The sequence below is a fragment of the Oryctolagus cuniculus genome, chromosome X (assembly GCF_964237555.1).
Source record: "Oryctolagus cuniculus chromosome X, mOryCun1.1, whole genome shotgun sequence".
NCBI lineage: Eukaryota > Metazoa > Chordata > Mammalia > Lagomorpha > Leporidae > Oryctolagus > Oryctolagus cuniculus.
Genome location: NC_091453.1, coordinates 117,939,606 through 117,957,421, shown reverse-complemented (window position 1 = coordinate 117,957,421; position 17,816 = coordinate 117,939,606). Strand labels below are relative to the sequence as shown.

Genomic DNA, 17,816 nt, shown 5'->3' with positions numbered 1-17,816 from the left:
AAATTCAACAGAGTCAGATACAAAGTTAGGTGTAAGTCAGTGTCACAATTTTCTCCAAAATCAGTAGTCTCTGTTTCTCTTTGTTCTCAATAATCTTAACTTGTTCTTTGTGACTGTTCACTGATAACTCCATAAGACTCTTCTGTTGCGATTCCTGTGTTATCTCTTCCTCCTCTGTTCTTTTTCCCAAAACATGATTATTTCTTAAAGTTGCAACATCTGTTCTTAACAGTCATTTGATCCTTTTTCGTTAGTATGGAAATGTCATTTTATTGGCACATTTATGGAAGACATTTTAGGATAGAAAACAGTATGGCTGTCTTTATCTATGAATTTTCCATGTTGCTGGATCCTGTAGGATGTAAGGGATCTTAGAAACCATTGGTATATTGCCCTCACTTCTAAAATGTGAGTAATGAGGCCAGGGATAGGGACTGACTTGCTCAACTTTTCACAGAAGCTTAGAGACTGAGTTAACACTAAATCCTGGTCCTCCCACTCACAACCCACAGTCTTTTCTTTTATTCCCCGAAGCTCTCTTACTATATGAATGTCTAAATTGTAGAGTGATGGACATAATTTCTATAGCTATGCAAGAGTCTGGAAGGTATTGAGAGGAATCCAGTTGCCCACATTACTATCTCCAGATCTGTCCTCTGCATTAAATTAGTCAATTTGTTTTGATAGTATTCCCACTGATCAAAGCGGCGGACAAAATTGGGCTTGTTAACATGCAAGGATATTTGTATGTCAGGTGCTCTGTCATTGAAAAGCTTGAACATGTTCTAACAATTGCTACTAAGGTAGGCTCTAGAGAGCAGAGAGTTCTAGTTCTTTTTACATTATCCTTTCTCCATATCTCCATGCCTAAAAATATCAGTCTGTGACACATACTTGTGACTGTTAAAAACACATTTCCTTATCCGAGGAAACATGTTGCATTGAAAGAATAATTGCAAATGTAAATGTGCATGAGTTGGCCTGGTATGCATCTGGAGTGTGTGTGTGTATTTAATTATAAGACATTTTTAAGAATTTGTTTTGGGGCCGGCGCTGTGGCATAGCGGGTAAAGCCACCGCCTGCCGTGCCGGCATCCCATAATGGGTGCTGGTTTGAGACCCTGCTGCTCCACTTCCGATCCAGCTCTCTGCTATGGCCTGGGAAAGCAGTAGAGGATGGCCCAAGTCCTTGGGCGCCTGTACCCGCATGGGAGACCTGGAGGAAGCTTCTGGCTCCCAGCTCCTGGCTTTGGATCAGCACAGCTCCGGCTGTTGCAGCCAACTGGACAGTGAACCAGCAGATGGAAGACCTCTCTCTCTCTCTCTCTCTCTCTGCCTCTCCTTCTTTCTCTGTGTAACTCTGACTTTCAAGTAAATAAATAAATCTTTAAAAAAATTTGTTTTTATATCCTGACAAACTGCAAGTTTGTAGCAGCATGCAGCTTATGAACACTGATGTGTTAATTGCTTTATGTTTCAAAGGTTGGGGGGGCATTTTGTAGCAGATACCATCTTCCATAGTGTGACCCATTGAAAACTTATTTCTCTAAATCCCTTGGAAAAGATTGACCTTAATAAACCACATCCACATGGTATGATTTGAAAAGTACTAAGAAGGATAATGGTCATCAGCTTGACACCACAAGAGACCAGGACTTTGAAGGTACTTTGCATCTGATAGCAGGTGGAAAATATGGTTTCAGTAAGAGATGTGGAACTACAGGCATTAAAACAATCCAAAATAGCCTAGTTTGATGACCTATTTTCTTCTATTTTCAAAAGAAAATTATTCTTGTTCCTGGACCATAGGCAGGTATTGGACTTTGATTTTTGGCTCCTGTAGAGTTCACTAGAATTGAATATTTACAAGTTAACACTTAAGATTGGGGACAACTAAAACCACTGAACAATGCATGAACATTGCTCCATTTGTAATGATAAAAATGAGTTAATATACTAATGGCTTTTTTAAAAGATTTATTTATCTGCAAGTCAGAGTTACACAGAGAGAACAGAGGCAGAGAGAGAGAGAGAGAGGTCTTCCATCCGCTGGTTCACTCCCGAATTGGCCACAATGGCCAGAGCTGCGCCGATCCAAAGCCAGGAGCCAGGAGCCTCCTCTGGGTCTCCCATGTGGGTGCAGGGGCCCAAGGACTTGGGCCATCTTCTACTGCTTTCCCAGGCCATAGCAGAGAGCTGGATTGGAAGTAGAGCAGCCGGGTCTGGAACCGGCGCCCATATGGGATGCCAGCACTTCAGGCCAGGGCATTAAACCCACTGTGCCACAGCACCAGCCCCAATATAGTACTGTTTTATGAGCACTTACTGTTATGCTAGATATTTCACAGTTATTTGGCATAACACCTTGTGAGGTAGATATTACTACGCCCAGCTTCTGGATGAAGAAACTGAGACTCAGGTTAAGTAACTTGCCCATATTTGTATAGCCAGTAAATGCAAAAAGCTGGTATTGGCACTCAGGTCTATCTGACTCAGAAGCCCACATGTTTAACCACTATATTGTACTTTCTCAGGGTCTTTTCCTAAGACTCTTTTATCTAAGATGGGATAATCATATGTACCTCAGGGTTATTTTAAGGATCCCCAAAATTAGATCTTAGAAACACTTTGTACTGGTAATAAAGATTTGTAGAATGAAAGACATTATCTGAAGTAGAAGATAGTTGGCTACAGTGTTTCCATATGACTATCTACCCTTCAAATAAATCCAGAAGTCCTACAGTCAGCACCTTTGCTCCTTGGATTTCTGGTGAGTGAGAGTAGTTTATGGTCCCAGCATAGATTTTTGAGGAGTAGGTCACTGGTCTTAAGTACCCAGGGATATGTCCATGAGTGTGATTTCCTTGCCATGTCACTGAGAGAGGGAAAGATCAGCAGTCATCTGTGGACACAGCTCAGTGGGAACCTCAGAATTCTTTCCACCACAACGAGAGATCGTGTGTATTTCTAACTGTACTTTAACATGGATGTTGTTTTCTTCCCTTTCTCGTTTGTTGCAGAAACTGAGCTGTTCCTTCGTGTAAAGGATATCAGTCACTTCTTAATGCAAGATATTGCCTTCTTGTCTGGTAAGGAAACTGAACTGGTTAGCAGAGCTAGCTTGTTACTTATTATATAAATATCTTATATATACATATTATATATAGTGTATGCAAGTATGCATATGCTGCTTATATAATATGTATATATTAGTTTGAGAAGCACTATGTTAGTATACATTTATACATTGTGCACGTCTTTGCTAAACAAATGGACATTTAGAGAATAGAGGTTTTCAGCAATTAGAAGTTCTATACATGTTTAGATATGTGACTAAATCCAGCCAGCCACTCTCATACATTTAATGTTCAGAGGAGTCTCCAGAAACTCATGCTAGTTGAATTAGGATTATCTGCTAGTTATGTGCAAGCAGGGTGAGAGGGTAGCTGCTGAGGTAGCTTTTTCGGGATTTTCTCCTTTACCATAGCTCTGATTACTCAGACATGTATTACAAATACTGGGAAATCACCCCAATTAAGCAGCATACACTAGGCTTTTTAAAAAAATCTTCCATTTACATCTGTTAAAGACAGTTTACTTTGCTCAAATATTTATTTGTATATAATTTTTTAAAATTGTGGTAAAATAGAGGTAACATACAATTTACCATATTAACCATTTTAAGAGTACAGTTCATAGGGTGGGTGTTTGGTGTAGCAGTGAAGTCACTGCTTGGAACGCTCACATTTCATATTGGAGAGCATGGGGTAAAGCCCTGTGTAGGCTTCTCTTGCAACTTCCTGCTTATGTGTACTTTGGGAGGCAGGAGATGAAGTCTCAAGTGCTTGGATCCCTGCCACCCATACAGGAGGCTTGTTGCAGGCATTAGGGGAGTGAAACAACAGATAGGATAGCTCTATCTTTCAAATAAAATGAAAATGCATAAATTAAAATGTCAAACAAGAATACAGTTCAGTGACATTAAATATATTCACATGTTTTTCTGCCACCCTCCAATACATTCACATTTTTGTGTAGCCATCATTACCATCCGTCTCCAGTATATTTCTTCTCGAAAAATTGAAGCTCCTTCCATTTCCACCTCCTCTTAGTCTTTGGAGACCACAGTTTTCATTTCTGTCTCTGTAAGATTGACTGTTGTAGGTAGATGATATAGCTGGAATCACATATGTGTCCTTCTGTGCCTGGCTTATTTCTCTTAGTATGATGTCCTCAAGGTTCATCTCTGTTGTCCCTGTTGTCGCATGTGTCAGAACTTCTTTTTCAAGGCCAAATAAGACCCCATTTTACATGGAATATTTGCTATTCAGCAATGCTTCTTAAATTACATATTATGAGTGTACAAGTATGGTAAATAATCCCTCTCTTTTTCTGGCCAGATTTTGGGGAAAGTTTTGCCTTAAAACAAGCATATTACATTCAGAAATGAGAGTAATCTAAACTGTATCATTAAACTTCACATGTATCAGATTAAACAGATAAAGAAAATTTTACCAATATATGCATCGTTTTATGAAAATGACTGTTTCTTAAATGTTGAGTGCAGGAATCTATCTTACTCTTTTAAATATTTGCCTTTCTCAAAATGACATCTACATGCTCAGTTGTTTTTTTTGTTTTTTTTTGGTTACATTTTAGGCTTTTATTCAGTGAGGGAAATCATAGGAAAGAGAGAGCTTTATCTAAGAGAGAGAGGTAAATCTGGGTTCATACCAAGCCCTAGGAACCAGCCACATGGAGGAGCATCTAGGCCAGGAAGCCTAGGGCAGGTGGCCCAAAGGCCACGTACCCTGGAGGCACAGGACTACAGCAAGCCCCCTCCTGGCAAGAGGCCAGGGAAGAACAGAAGGGCTTTTAACCACTTTCAAAGGGGAGTGGTTAATTAACCTGATTGGCCGGTGGGCACTCAGGTGTGGCCAGGTAGGGGCATGAGGTCACACAGGGGCATGGTGAAGGTATCAGGTAGGGGCGTGAGGTCACACGGGGGCATGGCGAAGGCGTGGTTTTCCAGCTCACAAACCTAATCGATTTTAACCTGTATGCCTGCCTAATTCATTCCCCCCTCAGAGACTCCATCCCCTTAATCCTAAGGAAAGTTGATGGGCGTCGAATAATCTCTTCTGTAACTGCTTGCTGCTTATGAGGGGTGTAGTGCAGGCCCTGCCTATCCAGGGTCTGGAAGTCTCTGTCTATTCTATCTAACAAATTTGTTTTGTGAGCTGGAGCAGTCTTGGTCATTGCCAACGTCTGTGTCCCCTGCATGGTCAGTTCGAGTTCTGAAACATATAAGTTGTTAGTTAGCAAAGGCAAAACTGGAGCAAAACCAATTGTAGGTGGGGTGCCCCTTTAGATGAAAACAAGGTATCTTATAGATTTCCAGGTAGTGGGTAGTGATAGGCTACCCTTATGTAGATTATAAACCCATTTAGCTTGAGTACATAGAATAACAACAGAAGAAATCATTAGGTAGCTTTATCCTCAATAACAGTTCCCAGAGATAATCAAGAAAGGTAGGTACAGCATGTTTGCCTTAAGGAGACAAAGGCAAAAGTTTTACTTATCCTTTTTGCTTTGAAGTACTGAAGGTTTCTGATTGGCTTATAGGAGCAGTCAGGCATGTCTTTCCCATTCACCTGTGAAGACTTAAGAGGTAGAAGTTTAGTCCTAATTTCACGGAGGTAGTCGTGTTCAGTAGGACCTGGTAAGGTCCCTTTCAATTACACTGAAACTGATCTGAAGAGGATCTTATGAATGGCTTGCTCAGGAATTTCTAATGTTAGAGATTTGTTAAAACTCCTTGATTCCTTGGAACACCTTTGCAGCTCCCCTGTCCAGCACAGTGTCTGTTTCAGAGGCTTTTAAGCAAACACAAGGCTTAGAATCCAGATCCTGGAATCCATAACAACTTTTGTAGCTACCTTTTTCAGTACAAAGTCTGCATCAGAGCCTCTTTAAAGCTATATAAAAAAGCTTGGAATCCAAATTTTGGAATTCAAATTCCATAGAATCCTGTCATCGGCAACTCCCAATACTGGAGCTTTTAGTTAGAAGCTCCTTAGTTCTCTGGAACAACTTTTGCAGCTACCCTTTTCAGTATGGGGTCTGTATCAGGGCGTCTCTAAAGCTATACACAAAAGCTTCGAATCCAAACCTTGGAATCCAAAGTCCACAGAATTTTGCCATTCTCAGAAATCTCCTTGGCTGTCTTTAAATAACTGACTCTATGTTAAAACATACGAGATAGGAATTTTACAGAGAGACATGTATCCAAGGTTTTACATTTGATGCACTTAATAAACTTTAAAGAAATACCTAGGAATACAGGCAATGGAGCTTGACACTTAGACATAACCAGAACTTATGATGCATAATATCACACAATAGAACAAAGCAAATCTTTGGGATCAAGTTTTACCATTAACGTTAATACTGTAGCTCTTTTGAGAATAGAGGTCCTACATGGGAAGTTAGTACACAGTGACTCCTGTTGTTAATTTAACAATTGACACTCTTATGTGTTTCGTCAGTGATCACCTGAGGCCTTTGACATGAGCTGCCTAGGCTATGGAAGCCTTCTGAGTTCCGCAACTCCATCAGTATTCAGACAGGGCCATACACAAAGTGGAAGTTCTCGCCTCCCTCTGGAGAAAAGTACATCATTGTTTGATGGCCACTCTTTCCCACTGGGGTCTCACCCAGGGAGGTTCTCCACGTAGGGACATTTTTGCACAAGTGTCTTGGCTTTCCACGCCTGAAATGCTCTCGTGGGCTTTCCAGCCAGACCAGAACGCCTTTAGGGCTGATTTTGAGTGCTACTTAAAGTGATTGCCACTCTATGAGTCTGCTGTACAGACTCCTTCCCATGTTGGAGCATTTACTTCTCTTTAACTTTATTATTATTAGTAGTTAACACTTGATCCTATAAACATGATTACTTTAACACTTAATCCCACCTATATGATCACTTTAAAACTTAAGATGTTACCATTACCATCTAGCCCAAGGGGATTTGCGATCCCATAGCAAATTTTAAACTGTACCCTTAGAAGTAAGTCGGTAAGAATGCATGTAGAGCTATACAGATTTACAGTCTCTCTGTAGGACAAAGAAAATAAAAACAGACACAGCTCTTCATGAGCTTAATTATTTTTAAGCATTTCGCTTGGATACATTGTATTAACTATAATTCCTTTATCCCATCTAGTCGAAGGGTCTCCCAATTATTAAGTGTAGATTTTTCAGGGAATCTCCAAAGGAGCAGATGTAGAACTACCCATAGTTAAATCACCTTGTAACCTGGGGAGATAGGAGGTAAATAGGGCTAAGCTTTGGTCCAGTTATATCTCTGATCATCTACCTTAACCAGTAATCTGACATCTCAGTGTTACTGTAGGACCCCAAAAGCGGTGTCCTCTTGTGACGACCCCAGAAACACAGACTCCGGACCAGACGATGCAATAGAGCAGGAGGTAATTTTATTTCATTTGTACAAATGGGCCCCCTGCTGCTGCAAGCAGCAAGCAAGCGAGAGGAGCCCCGAGCAGCTATCTCACACAGCTTTTAAAGGGCAAAACCACAAAATTAACATATTATAGGCTGGCGTAAGTTCATTGGATAATTTTCAGTAGCGGGCCTTGTATGGCAGTCTAAAAGTGGTAATGTCGGTGGAAAAGTACTAGGTCAAAGGGATACATTAGGGGAGGGGGTTTCTAGGAGAGAGGAATAGGTTGCTACGTGCCTTGCAGCTTTCTTTGTTAACCTTGAGCAAGCGTAGGGAAGGGGCTTATCTACAAGGCAGGTGTTCTGTGTATCTCTGGTTAGTAGCTGACTGCTTTCTCTGTGAACCGGTTTGTCTCAGGAGCCCCATTTTTTTATGGTGGCTCTTGGCTCCTTTCATTACTATGCCTATTATAGAGCTTAATGCATATATATCATACCAAGGAAATATAAACCACCCAGTCTGAGAGACACCATTCCAGACTGTTAGAATCCCGTTTCAAAAGCGAAAATAAACCACCCCAGTCTGAAAAACACCATTCCAAACTTAAAATCCCACACAGATGTGAAAATAAACCACCCCGTCTGAGAAACACCATTCCAGACTGTTAAAATCTCACACAGAGGTGAAAATAAACCAATTAAAATAATAAAAACATGACAATATACATTTCTCTATTAATCAGGCATGTAGCATGTGGTGGGCCATGGGGGCTACCATCTTGGGACAGAGTCTGTTGCCCATCTTTCTGTGAGGGCGGAAGTTCCACCCTCCACGACAGAAGTTGAGTGTCCTCCATGTTTAAAGCTCCTCCTCCCTGACGCTAGCAGGTTTCTAAGCAACCAGACCAGTTCTCCAACTTGAAATTAGCATTGAAAGCTTGTATGATAAGGCCCAGGGACAAGGAGAAATGTTTTAGAACTTTTTTAAGCTGCTGATACTAGTTAACAACTTAACCTTAGAAAAGCACGTAAATTGTCTTTGAAACACACTGCAACCAATCTAGAATCTTTAGGAGATTTTCCTCCATGTAAATCTGTTTTATCTTCTTATTACATTGCAGTAGCAACAACACCAAAGTCCTTAAAGCCAGAAACCACGAAAAAAACCCAACCCATGCCTTCCTTTTTGAAAGCTACCAGCAAAACAAAAGAGAAAGAAGAAAAAAACCTTGCTTGTCTTGCGTGAGCAAGCTGCTCTTCTCCCCCAGGGCAGGGTGGCTCTAGCCTCAGTCCACGTGGTTGATTACCACACTATACTCTTCTCCCTGCACCCATCTCAGCTTGCTTAGAGCATGTTATGGCTGCCGCCTTTACATTCCAGTAGGGAGTGGGCTAGCTGGAGACATGGGTGGGAGTGCAGCTCCCTGTGGGTCACCCTCCAGTGGACCTGAAACTGGGAGGCCAGATCCAGGGTGCCGTGGTGCCTAGATCTGGAGCCACTTCATACCGCAAGTCTGGCCATCCTATCCCTGCCTTGCAGCCAGCACCAGGGCAGAAGAAAAAGATACGCCCTTCCCAGCACAGTCCATGAGTGCAACCCAGCAGGGCGGGCACTTTGGAGTCCTGTGTTCCCATGGCTGGGTGCGCAGGGAAAGCACCAACCCAGATGGAGGAGGGAAAGGGTGCAGGCAGAGAGATAGGGTCAGAAGCCACAGGAAGTCTGCTCTCACCATGCTGCCTAGTTTTAAAATTTCTTAAAAGCCAATCCTTTCTTAAAAATTGTAAGTCCCTCTGTGGTCCCCATATGATATCAGAAAATGACCCCCTAAAATATATATCAAAATGTGGCCCCTAAAGTTCCCCAGAAGTGCCATCTGGGATGCCACATATGTTACTGGAATTTGGGGTGTCATATGATATCACCATATGCTTATTAATAAATCCTCAATATTAATAAGCCCAAGAGGGTTCTTGCCTAATATTTAGAGAAGAATTCTAAATACCAGCATCAATAAATGAGACAGCATGGTACATTTTAGGCTTTTATTCAGTGAGGGAAATCATAGGAGAGAGAGCTTTATCTAAGAGAGAGAGGTAAATCTGGGTTCATACCAAGCCCCAGGAACCAGCCACATGGAGGAGCATCTAGGCCAGGTAGCCTAGGACAGGTGGTCCGAAGGCCATGCGCCCTGGAGACGCAGGGCTACAGCAAGCCCCCTCCTGGCAGAAGCCAGGGAAGAAGAGAAGGCCATGCTCAATTTAATAAAGAAACATTTATTTTATACCTAATCCTAATTGGACACTGAAATCTGGTCTCTGTATTTATGATTATATTTAGCTGTAATTTGAATTATTGGTAATTTAGTTAATGTAGGCTTATGTTATATTTTATAAGTGAGTAAATGTGTGGCATCTAGCAGTCCCATACCCAATCTACAGTTTTGCTTTCCATGGTGTGAATTTCCCACAGTCTACTGAGATATAAAAATATTAATAGAAGAATTTCAAAAGTAAACAATTCCTGAGTTTTAAATTACACACTGTTCTCAGTGGCTTCATCAAACCTCAGGTTCTCCTATTCCATCTAGCCTGGGTTGTGAATCTTCTCTTTGTCCATCCCAGTGTCTCCACACTGAATGTGCTAACAACCTGTTAGTCACTTGGTCAGTTTCTTTGTTATCAGTTGGCTCTCATATTATCACAGTGCTGGTGTTCAAGTAACTCTTATTTTATTCAGTAATGTCCCACAAGTTTAAGAGTAGTGTTGCAAAGGAGGCAAACGGCATCTAACAGGGAAGAACAGATTAACTGTGGTATTACGTGGCAATACTGCAGGGCCTGTAGGAAAACAGAGTATGTTACATACAGGTTTGGCCCTATCCACAGTTTCAGGTATCCACTACAAGTTTTGAACTGTATCCCCTGTGGATAAAGGGGCACTACAGGATTGTCCTAGTAAATTTGATGGGTATGTTAGGTTCACTTTTAAGATTTGGAGATTTTACTTAAAATCACCAGTAGTTCCCAAGCTGTGTTACAAATAGAATAATCTTCAGGGCTTCTTCTCTGACCTGTGCTTATCCTTCTTGTCTGCTTTGCAATTATTATATTTTTAAAAAGATTTTATTTCTTTATTTGAGAGAGAGAGTTGCAGACAGTGAGAGGGAAAGACAAGGAGAAAGGTCTTCTGTCTGCGGGTTCACTCCCCAGATGGTCACAATGGCCGGAACTGCACTGATCCGAAGCCAGGAGCCAGGAGCCTCTTCCGGTCTCCATGTGGGTGCAGGGGCACAAGGACTTGGGCCATCTTCTACTGCTTTCCCAGACCACAACAGAGAGCTGGATCAGAAGTGGAGCAGCTGGGACTTGAACAGATTCCATATGGGATGCCAGCGCCCCAGGCTGAGGATTAACCTACTGCACCACAGTGCTGGCCCCTGCAATTGTTTTAAAAGTGCTTCTGCCTATTTTCTTTTTAAGAAAGGGTGTCCAAAGGGAAAATACAATTAAAACCTCCCAATTTAGAATATAAACAGCTCTTTGGTTCTTTAGTCACAAATTTACTACCTTGTACAGTACTTGTAAGTGCTCAGTGGTAATAGCAGTTTATAGATTAGTCAGGGATAATTTGCACTTATAGGAGCCATGTATCATTCCCTTTGATATGTGCAGTTCGCCTAAATGCTAGATGGTTCCCATCTTAACAAGAGTGCTCACCACTTTTCTTGGCAACTGAATAGTTATATCACATGCAAGAGATGCATTAAATTTATATTATTTATATAACTAGTTCTACACTATGACGTACTAATAGAGGCCCTGTGTTTGATTAATCTCTTGTCTCAGAGTCATATACTTCCTCTATTGGGTTCCTTGAAAACTTGTGGGTGGAAGCCTTCATTCTCAAGGTTATCTTCACCCTGCTCTTTCATTCTAGAATATCACACAGTAAAGATTCATCATCACTTAATTTAATACTTTGGTCTGGTTTGCTTTGAAAGGTAATTTATGAATGAGAATTCTCTCTCAAGTGTCTTTGATAAAGATTAAGGTAGTTAAATTTATGTTTCTTTATATACATTAGAAAAGAATATGTATTCTGCTTTTGTTGGATGGAGTGTTGTGTAGCTGTCAATTGGGTCATGCTGTTTGAGAGTTTTGTTCAGATATACAATATCCTTGTCTACTTATTTGATCAATTATTGAGAGACAGGTGGTGAAATATCTGATAAAAACTAGACTTTACTATTTATCCTTTTAATTATATTGTTTTTTGCTTTGTGTATTTTGAACACTTATTATGTGCATAAGCATTTATGATTATGTCCCCTTTAGGAGTTGACTACTTTATCATCATCTTCTCAATACTCATTTTTTCATTTTTACCAAAGAAGCATTCGTTTATTTTGAGAGAGTTACAGAGACAGGGACACACACACACACACACACACACAGATCTTCCATGCACTAGTTCACTCTCCAGATGGCTGCAATAGCCAGAGCTGGACCAGGCTGAAGCCAGGAGCCAGGAGCTAGGAGCCAGGAGCCAGGAGCCAGGAGCCAGGAGCATCATCCCAGTCTCCCATGTGTATACAAGCTGCCGAAGGACTTCGGTCATCTTCCCAAGCCATTGACAGGGAGCTGGATCAGAAATGGAGCAGCCAGGACAAGAATCAGTGCCCATATGGGCTGCTGGTATCCCAGGCAGCAGCTTTACCTACTGTGCCACAATGCTGGCCCCTCTTTTTAATCTTCTTTCCTCTGAGATTTACTTTGTCCAATATTAGGCTAATTCCTTTTAATATTAGCATGATACATGTTTTTCATTATCTTTGCTTTTGATATATTGATACCTTTATACTTAGAGTGTTTCTTGGAGGCAAGATGTAGTTGGGTCTCTTTTTTTAAAATAATTTGATGAACTTTGACTTGAATCGCAGTGTCTAGTCACTTATAATTAATGTAATTATTCATATAGTTGGGTTTAAATTTACTATCATTCTATTTGTCCTATTTATTATTTATCTTTTAAAATATTTAAATTTATATTTAAAGTATATATTGTATTTCTATATATATATGGAAAGAGAGAGAGAGAGAGAGCTCCCATTTGTTGATTCACTCCCAAATTACCCAGAATATCTGGGCTGGGGTGGGCTGAAGTGGGGAGAAGGTGCAGACAATCCAAAGACCCAATTATGTGAGCTGCTCTTGGAGTTTGCAGTGGTGGGAAGATGGAGTCAGGAGCTGGAGCCCAGAATTGAACCCAGGTATACTGATATAAGATGTGTCTTGACTGCGAGGATAAATGTCTGCCTCTGTTCTTTAACATTTTCTCTTTTCATTTCTGCTTTCTTTTGGATTGAGTTTTTTTTATTACATTTTTCTCCTTTGCTATTGTCACGTTTTATTGCTTATTTACTTAAAAAATTACATATCTTTATTTACTTAAATTTAGTCAAATAATAATTATGACTAAAACTCTCAAAACATTCTGTTAGTGAGCTAAATTTAAAGGCCACCCTGCATCTTTCCTCTTGAAATAATTTTTCAAATTCTATTTAGCACTTAATATTTACTGAGTACCCATTCCATGTGCAGGCATTGGGCTGGCTGCAGATTGGGATATTAAACACATCTCGTCTCTGCACTTAGATAGTCTTCATTCTCAATTTTCCTCATCCTCCAGGCTGCATAGAGGACTGCAGGGCAGGATGCACAGATAGGTAGTGAGATGGGAGTTGGTCCCAGAATGAATGGCCAAGGTTCATTCAATTATTCCCTGCCATGAACTCTGATGACAAGTATCCCTGTTCCCAGTTCCTGTGAAATATGCTCAGGGCAGCCTCAACTATGGAGTCCTGGAACCCATGCTTCCCCAGAGCTGAGACTTCCTATGTAGTCAAGGTAATGCTGCACACAACTGATCAAGTTCATGTCTTGACCCAGACCTCAGGCGTCCACTTGGGCTGCACTTTGAATTTTATTCCACAGAGAATTTGTGGTCTTTCATTGCATTAATAAAATTCCTATACTGTTTTTGTTGTTTCTTCCACAAATGCATTTGATCATCACTTATTTTGTATAATCTGTACTATGTATCCTTTCATGCTCACCATGATTCTGAGTGTTCAGTTATATAAAATTTTCTACTTTGTCATCAGTCGCTCATTTGAAATTTAGCCTTAAAACATTTATATACAAATGGTTATTTTCTAATCCCCTTGATTGTTCAACTTGATGATCAGGTATTTTTGAATCACTTATATTATATGCATTCCATGAAAGTTTCTTCTGACTTTATTAGTTCATTTTACCCTCTTTTTATTTTATCATTTAAAGAATTTAAGAAGTTTATTTTTATCTCTTTGAAAGGCAGAATGATAGAGAGAGAGAGAGAGTGTGTGTCAGGGCTAGGCTAGGCCAAAGCCAGGAGCCGGCAATTCCATCTAGGTCTCCCATGTTAGAGCCCAAGCACTTGAGTCATCATCTGCTGCCTCCTAGGGTGTACGTTAGCAGGAAGCTAAATCAGAAGCTGAGATAGGACTTGATCTCAGGCACTGTGATGTGGGATGGGCGTATCCCAAGCAGTGGCTTAACCTGTTGTGTCACAATACTTGCCGCGCTTTGAGCTATTTTTTAAAAATTATTTAGGGCCGGCGCCGCAGCTCACTAGGCTAATCCTCCGCCTTGCGGCACCGGCACACCGGAGTTCTAGTCCCGGTCAGGGCGCCGGATTCTTTCCCGGTTGCCCCTCTTCCAGGCCAGCTCTCTGCTGTGGCCAGGGAGTGCAGTGGAGGATGGCCCAAGCACTTGGGCCCTGCACCCCATGGGAGACCAGGATAAGTACCTGGCTCCTGCCATCGGATCAGCGCGGTGCGCCGGCCGCAGCGCGCCAGCCGTGGCAGCCATTGGAGGGTGAACCAATGGCAAAGGAAGACCTTTCTCTCTGTCTCTCTCTTCACTGTCCACTCTGCCTGTCAAAAAATAAATTAAAAAATTTAAAAAATTAAAAAAAAAACTATTTAGGAACTGCTCTGTTGCTTTTTTTTTTAAGATTTATTCTATTTATTTGAAAGTCAGAGCTTCACAGAGAGAGAAGGAGAGGCAGAGAGAGAGAGAGAGAGGTCTTCCATCCACTGCTTCACTCCCCAGATGGCTACAACAGGAGGTTCCTCTGGGTCTTCCCATGTGGGTACAAGGACCCAAGGACTTGGGCCATCTTCTACTGCTTTCCCAGGCCATAGCAGAGAGCTGGATCGGCAGTGGAGCAGCTGGGTCTCAAACCAATGCCGGCACTGAAGGCAGCAGCTTGACCTGCTATACCATAGCGTCGGCCCCTCTGTTGCCTTTTATACTTAAGCTTGGTGCCATTTCAGTTTATGTGGAGATAATCTTCCTTGTAAAAGTTTTATTGATCTGAAATGGTTTTCTAACTAGTTCCCCTAAATTTAAAATCTTCTTTCTTGTGTTATCGTCACATAGATTGCTAATTTGGTTTATTTTTTTTTTCTATTATTTTAGGTGGCCGGGGGAAGGATAATGCTTGGATCATTACATTTCCAGAAAACTGTAATTTCAGGTGTATACCAGAACATGTAATAGCAAAAGTACTCACTTACCTGATAACCATTGCAAGGTATAACATTTCATTACATTTTTTTCAATTTGTTTTATATCAAATACTCATTTATTATCAAAAAAGAAAAATGCTCATTAGTATAGCTATTATTATTATTGTGAGTAATTGAAAGATTTAGCTTCAGAATAGATAAGAAAACATAACATAGAAGGATAAGCTAAAGCTACCTAAATTGCTGTAAAATATATGCTGAGGATCTATGGAAACAAAATTGGGAATTTAGCACTGTGTGTCCCCATTAAGAACATAATGACTTTAATTTGTTTAAAAAGAAATCTCCCAGCCAAGAGTTTGGGCAGCCGATTTTTATTCCTTCCTAGGATAACAAAAGAAGACTGAATCATAAATAGACTCAATAGTGATATTAGGCAATACTAGGAGGAATGTCTTGATATTAGAAATCATTTGGAATTAAAGAACTTTAAAACTTTAATACAAAATTTCAAAAATTCCTAAGAGATTTCATTTACTTTCAATACAAATTTTTTATTAAAATATTTTTTTGACAGGTAGAGTTATAGATAGTGAGAGAGAGACAGAGAGAAAGGTCTTCCTTCTGTTGGTTCACTCCTTTAATGGCTGCCACAGCCAGAGCTGCGCCGATCCGAAGCCAGGAGCTAGGAGTCAGGAGACAGGAGCTTCTTCCTGGTCTCCCATGAGGGTGCAGGGACCCAAGCACTTGAGCCATCTTCCACTGCCTATCCAGGTATTAAAATATTTTTATTTATTTATTTGAAAGTCAGAATTACAATGACCTAGGCTGGACCAGGCCAAAGCCAAGAACCAGGTGCTTCATTTGGGTCTTCCACATAGGTACAGGGGCCCAAGTACTTGGGTCATCTTCTGCTGCTTTTGCAGACACATTAGCAGGGAGCTGAATCAGAAGTAGAGCAACTGGGACTCGAACCAGCACCCATATGGGATGCCAGCACTGCAGATGGCACTTAACACACTATGCCACAGTGCTATCTGGAAGACAAACTTTTTAAATGAAGCATTTTCCAGAACATTCTGATATTACAAACCTATGATGCTAAAATCGAACAAAAATCAAATCCTAGAAGATTAAATTCACACTATACCTGTTGAAGCTTGAAAGTAGTCTTTTTTGGGGGGCAAATAAAAGTTATGTTATCCATTAAATTACCTTCCCTCAAACATCATAAAAGAGAGAGATCAATATATATAATAGTTTTTCTGAATGGATGAATGGATGGTTGGCTCATCGTATGTTACTATGAAAGTTAAATCTGATGTTGTGTAGGACAGCTGTCTTCTGGGTTTTCCACACTCAACATTGCAGTATCCCAAATCTATTTTCATGACTTATCTTTATTATAATTATACTTTCCTATTTAAAAGAGTGACATTAGTGCTGAAAAAATTTTTAAATAGTGAGCAGGGGAATATAGAATCAAATTGTTCTCTAAGATAACACTTTGCGAGCTTTTTAAATCCAAATCAGTCTTTAGTTCAAACTTCTAATGTAAATGAACTAATCAGAGTAATTACATTTATAGTAAATTTGGTTTATTATCAAGAAAAATTTGATTTATTATTTCTTCTTATAGACAAAATGGGTCTGACTCCCGGTTTACCGTTATTCTAGATCGAAGATTGGATACATGGTTTTCTCTCAAAATTTCTCTTCAAAAAATTGCTGTGAGTACCTATACATAACTTCTTATTTTTATTTTATATTTTACCTTCTGTTTTTGTGATATCAATTATTTTTATAATGATGAAGACAACAAAAATAGATTGGATGGTGAGCAGGGAAAGCATGAAGAAACATTGTAGAGGAGACTGAGGTGAAAATAACTCCACCCAAAATGAAACCTAATTGGAAAGAATGAGTAGTTATTTGTTCAAGTTATGAGTGGGAGAAAACTAATGGCACTATATGCTTTTCAGAGCAAGGGAAGTTTTCATGGGATTTTTCTAAGTGGGAATAACTGTGTTGTATGCTCAAGTATATAGAAGAAATTTGGAAATAATAGAAACAAAACCATACAGGATTAAACACTTTTCAAGTTTTTTAAAAAAGATTTATTTATTTATTGAAAGGCAGAGCTGTAGAGATAAAGGGAGTGATTCAGAGAGAGAGAGAGAGAGAGAGAGAGAGAGAAAGAGAGAGAGTTTGATTTTCCATTGGTTGGTTCGCTCCCCAAATGGCCACAATGGCTGGGTTTAGGCAGGTTGAAGCCAGATGTCTGGAGTCTAGAAATTCATCTGGCTCTCCCATGTAGGTGGCAGGGATCTATGCACATGGGCCATCCTCTGCTGCCTTCCCAGGTGCATTAGCAGGGAGCTGGATCTGAAGTGGAGCAGCTGGGACTCAAATCACTGCTCAATGGGATGCCAGTGTCAGATGTGGCAGTTTAACCTGCTATGCTACAGTGCCGTCCCCCACTTTTTTTTTTGAAAGGTATCTTTTATTTATTGAGTGTAAATTTAATAAATATAATTTTAGGAATATAGTTATTCTTCCCACCATACCTGCCCTCCCACCCCTACTCCCACCATATCTCCTCCCTCTCCTATTCCCAGTCCCATTCTCCATTAAGATTCATTTTTAATTATCTTTATGTACAGAAGACCAACTCTATACTAAATAAAATTTCAACAGTTTACATCCACACAGACACACAAAGTATAAAGTACTGTTTGAAAACAAGTTTTACAGTTAATTTTCATAGTATAATTCATTAAG

The 17,816-nt window shown here is 40.3% G+C and overlaps 1 protein-coding gene across 11 annotated transcripts in view; it reads left to right on the top strand.

Moving 5' to 3' along the window:
- The window catches only part of MCF2 (MCF.2 cell line derived transforming sequence), a 128,518-nt gene that overhangs the window by 20,667 nt on the left and 90,035 nt on the right, over positions 1 to 17,816 (top strand). For all 11 annotated transcript variants that reach the window (XM_070066954.1, XM_070066951.1, XM_070066950.1 and 8 more), the window contains exons 2-4: positions 3,021 to 3,089; positions 14,986 to 15,100; positions 16,675 to 16,765. In XM_070066954.1, the coding sequence (XP_069923055.1) occupies positions 3,021 to 3,089; positions 14,986 to 15,100; positions 16,675 to 16,765 (275 nt within the window). The remainder of the gene's footprint in view (positions 1 to 3,020; positions 3,090 to 14,985; positions 15,101 to 16,674; positions 16,766 to 17,816) is intronic.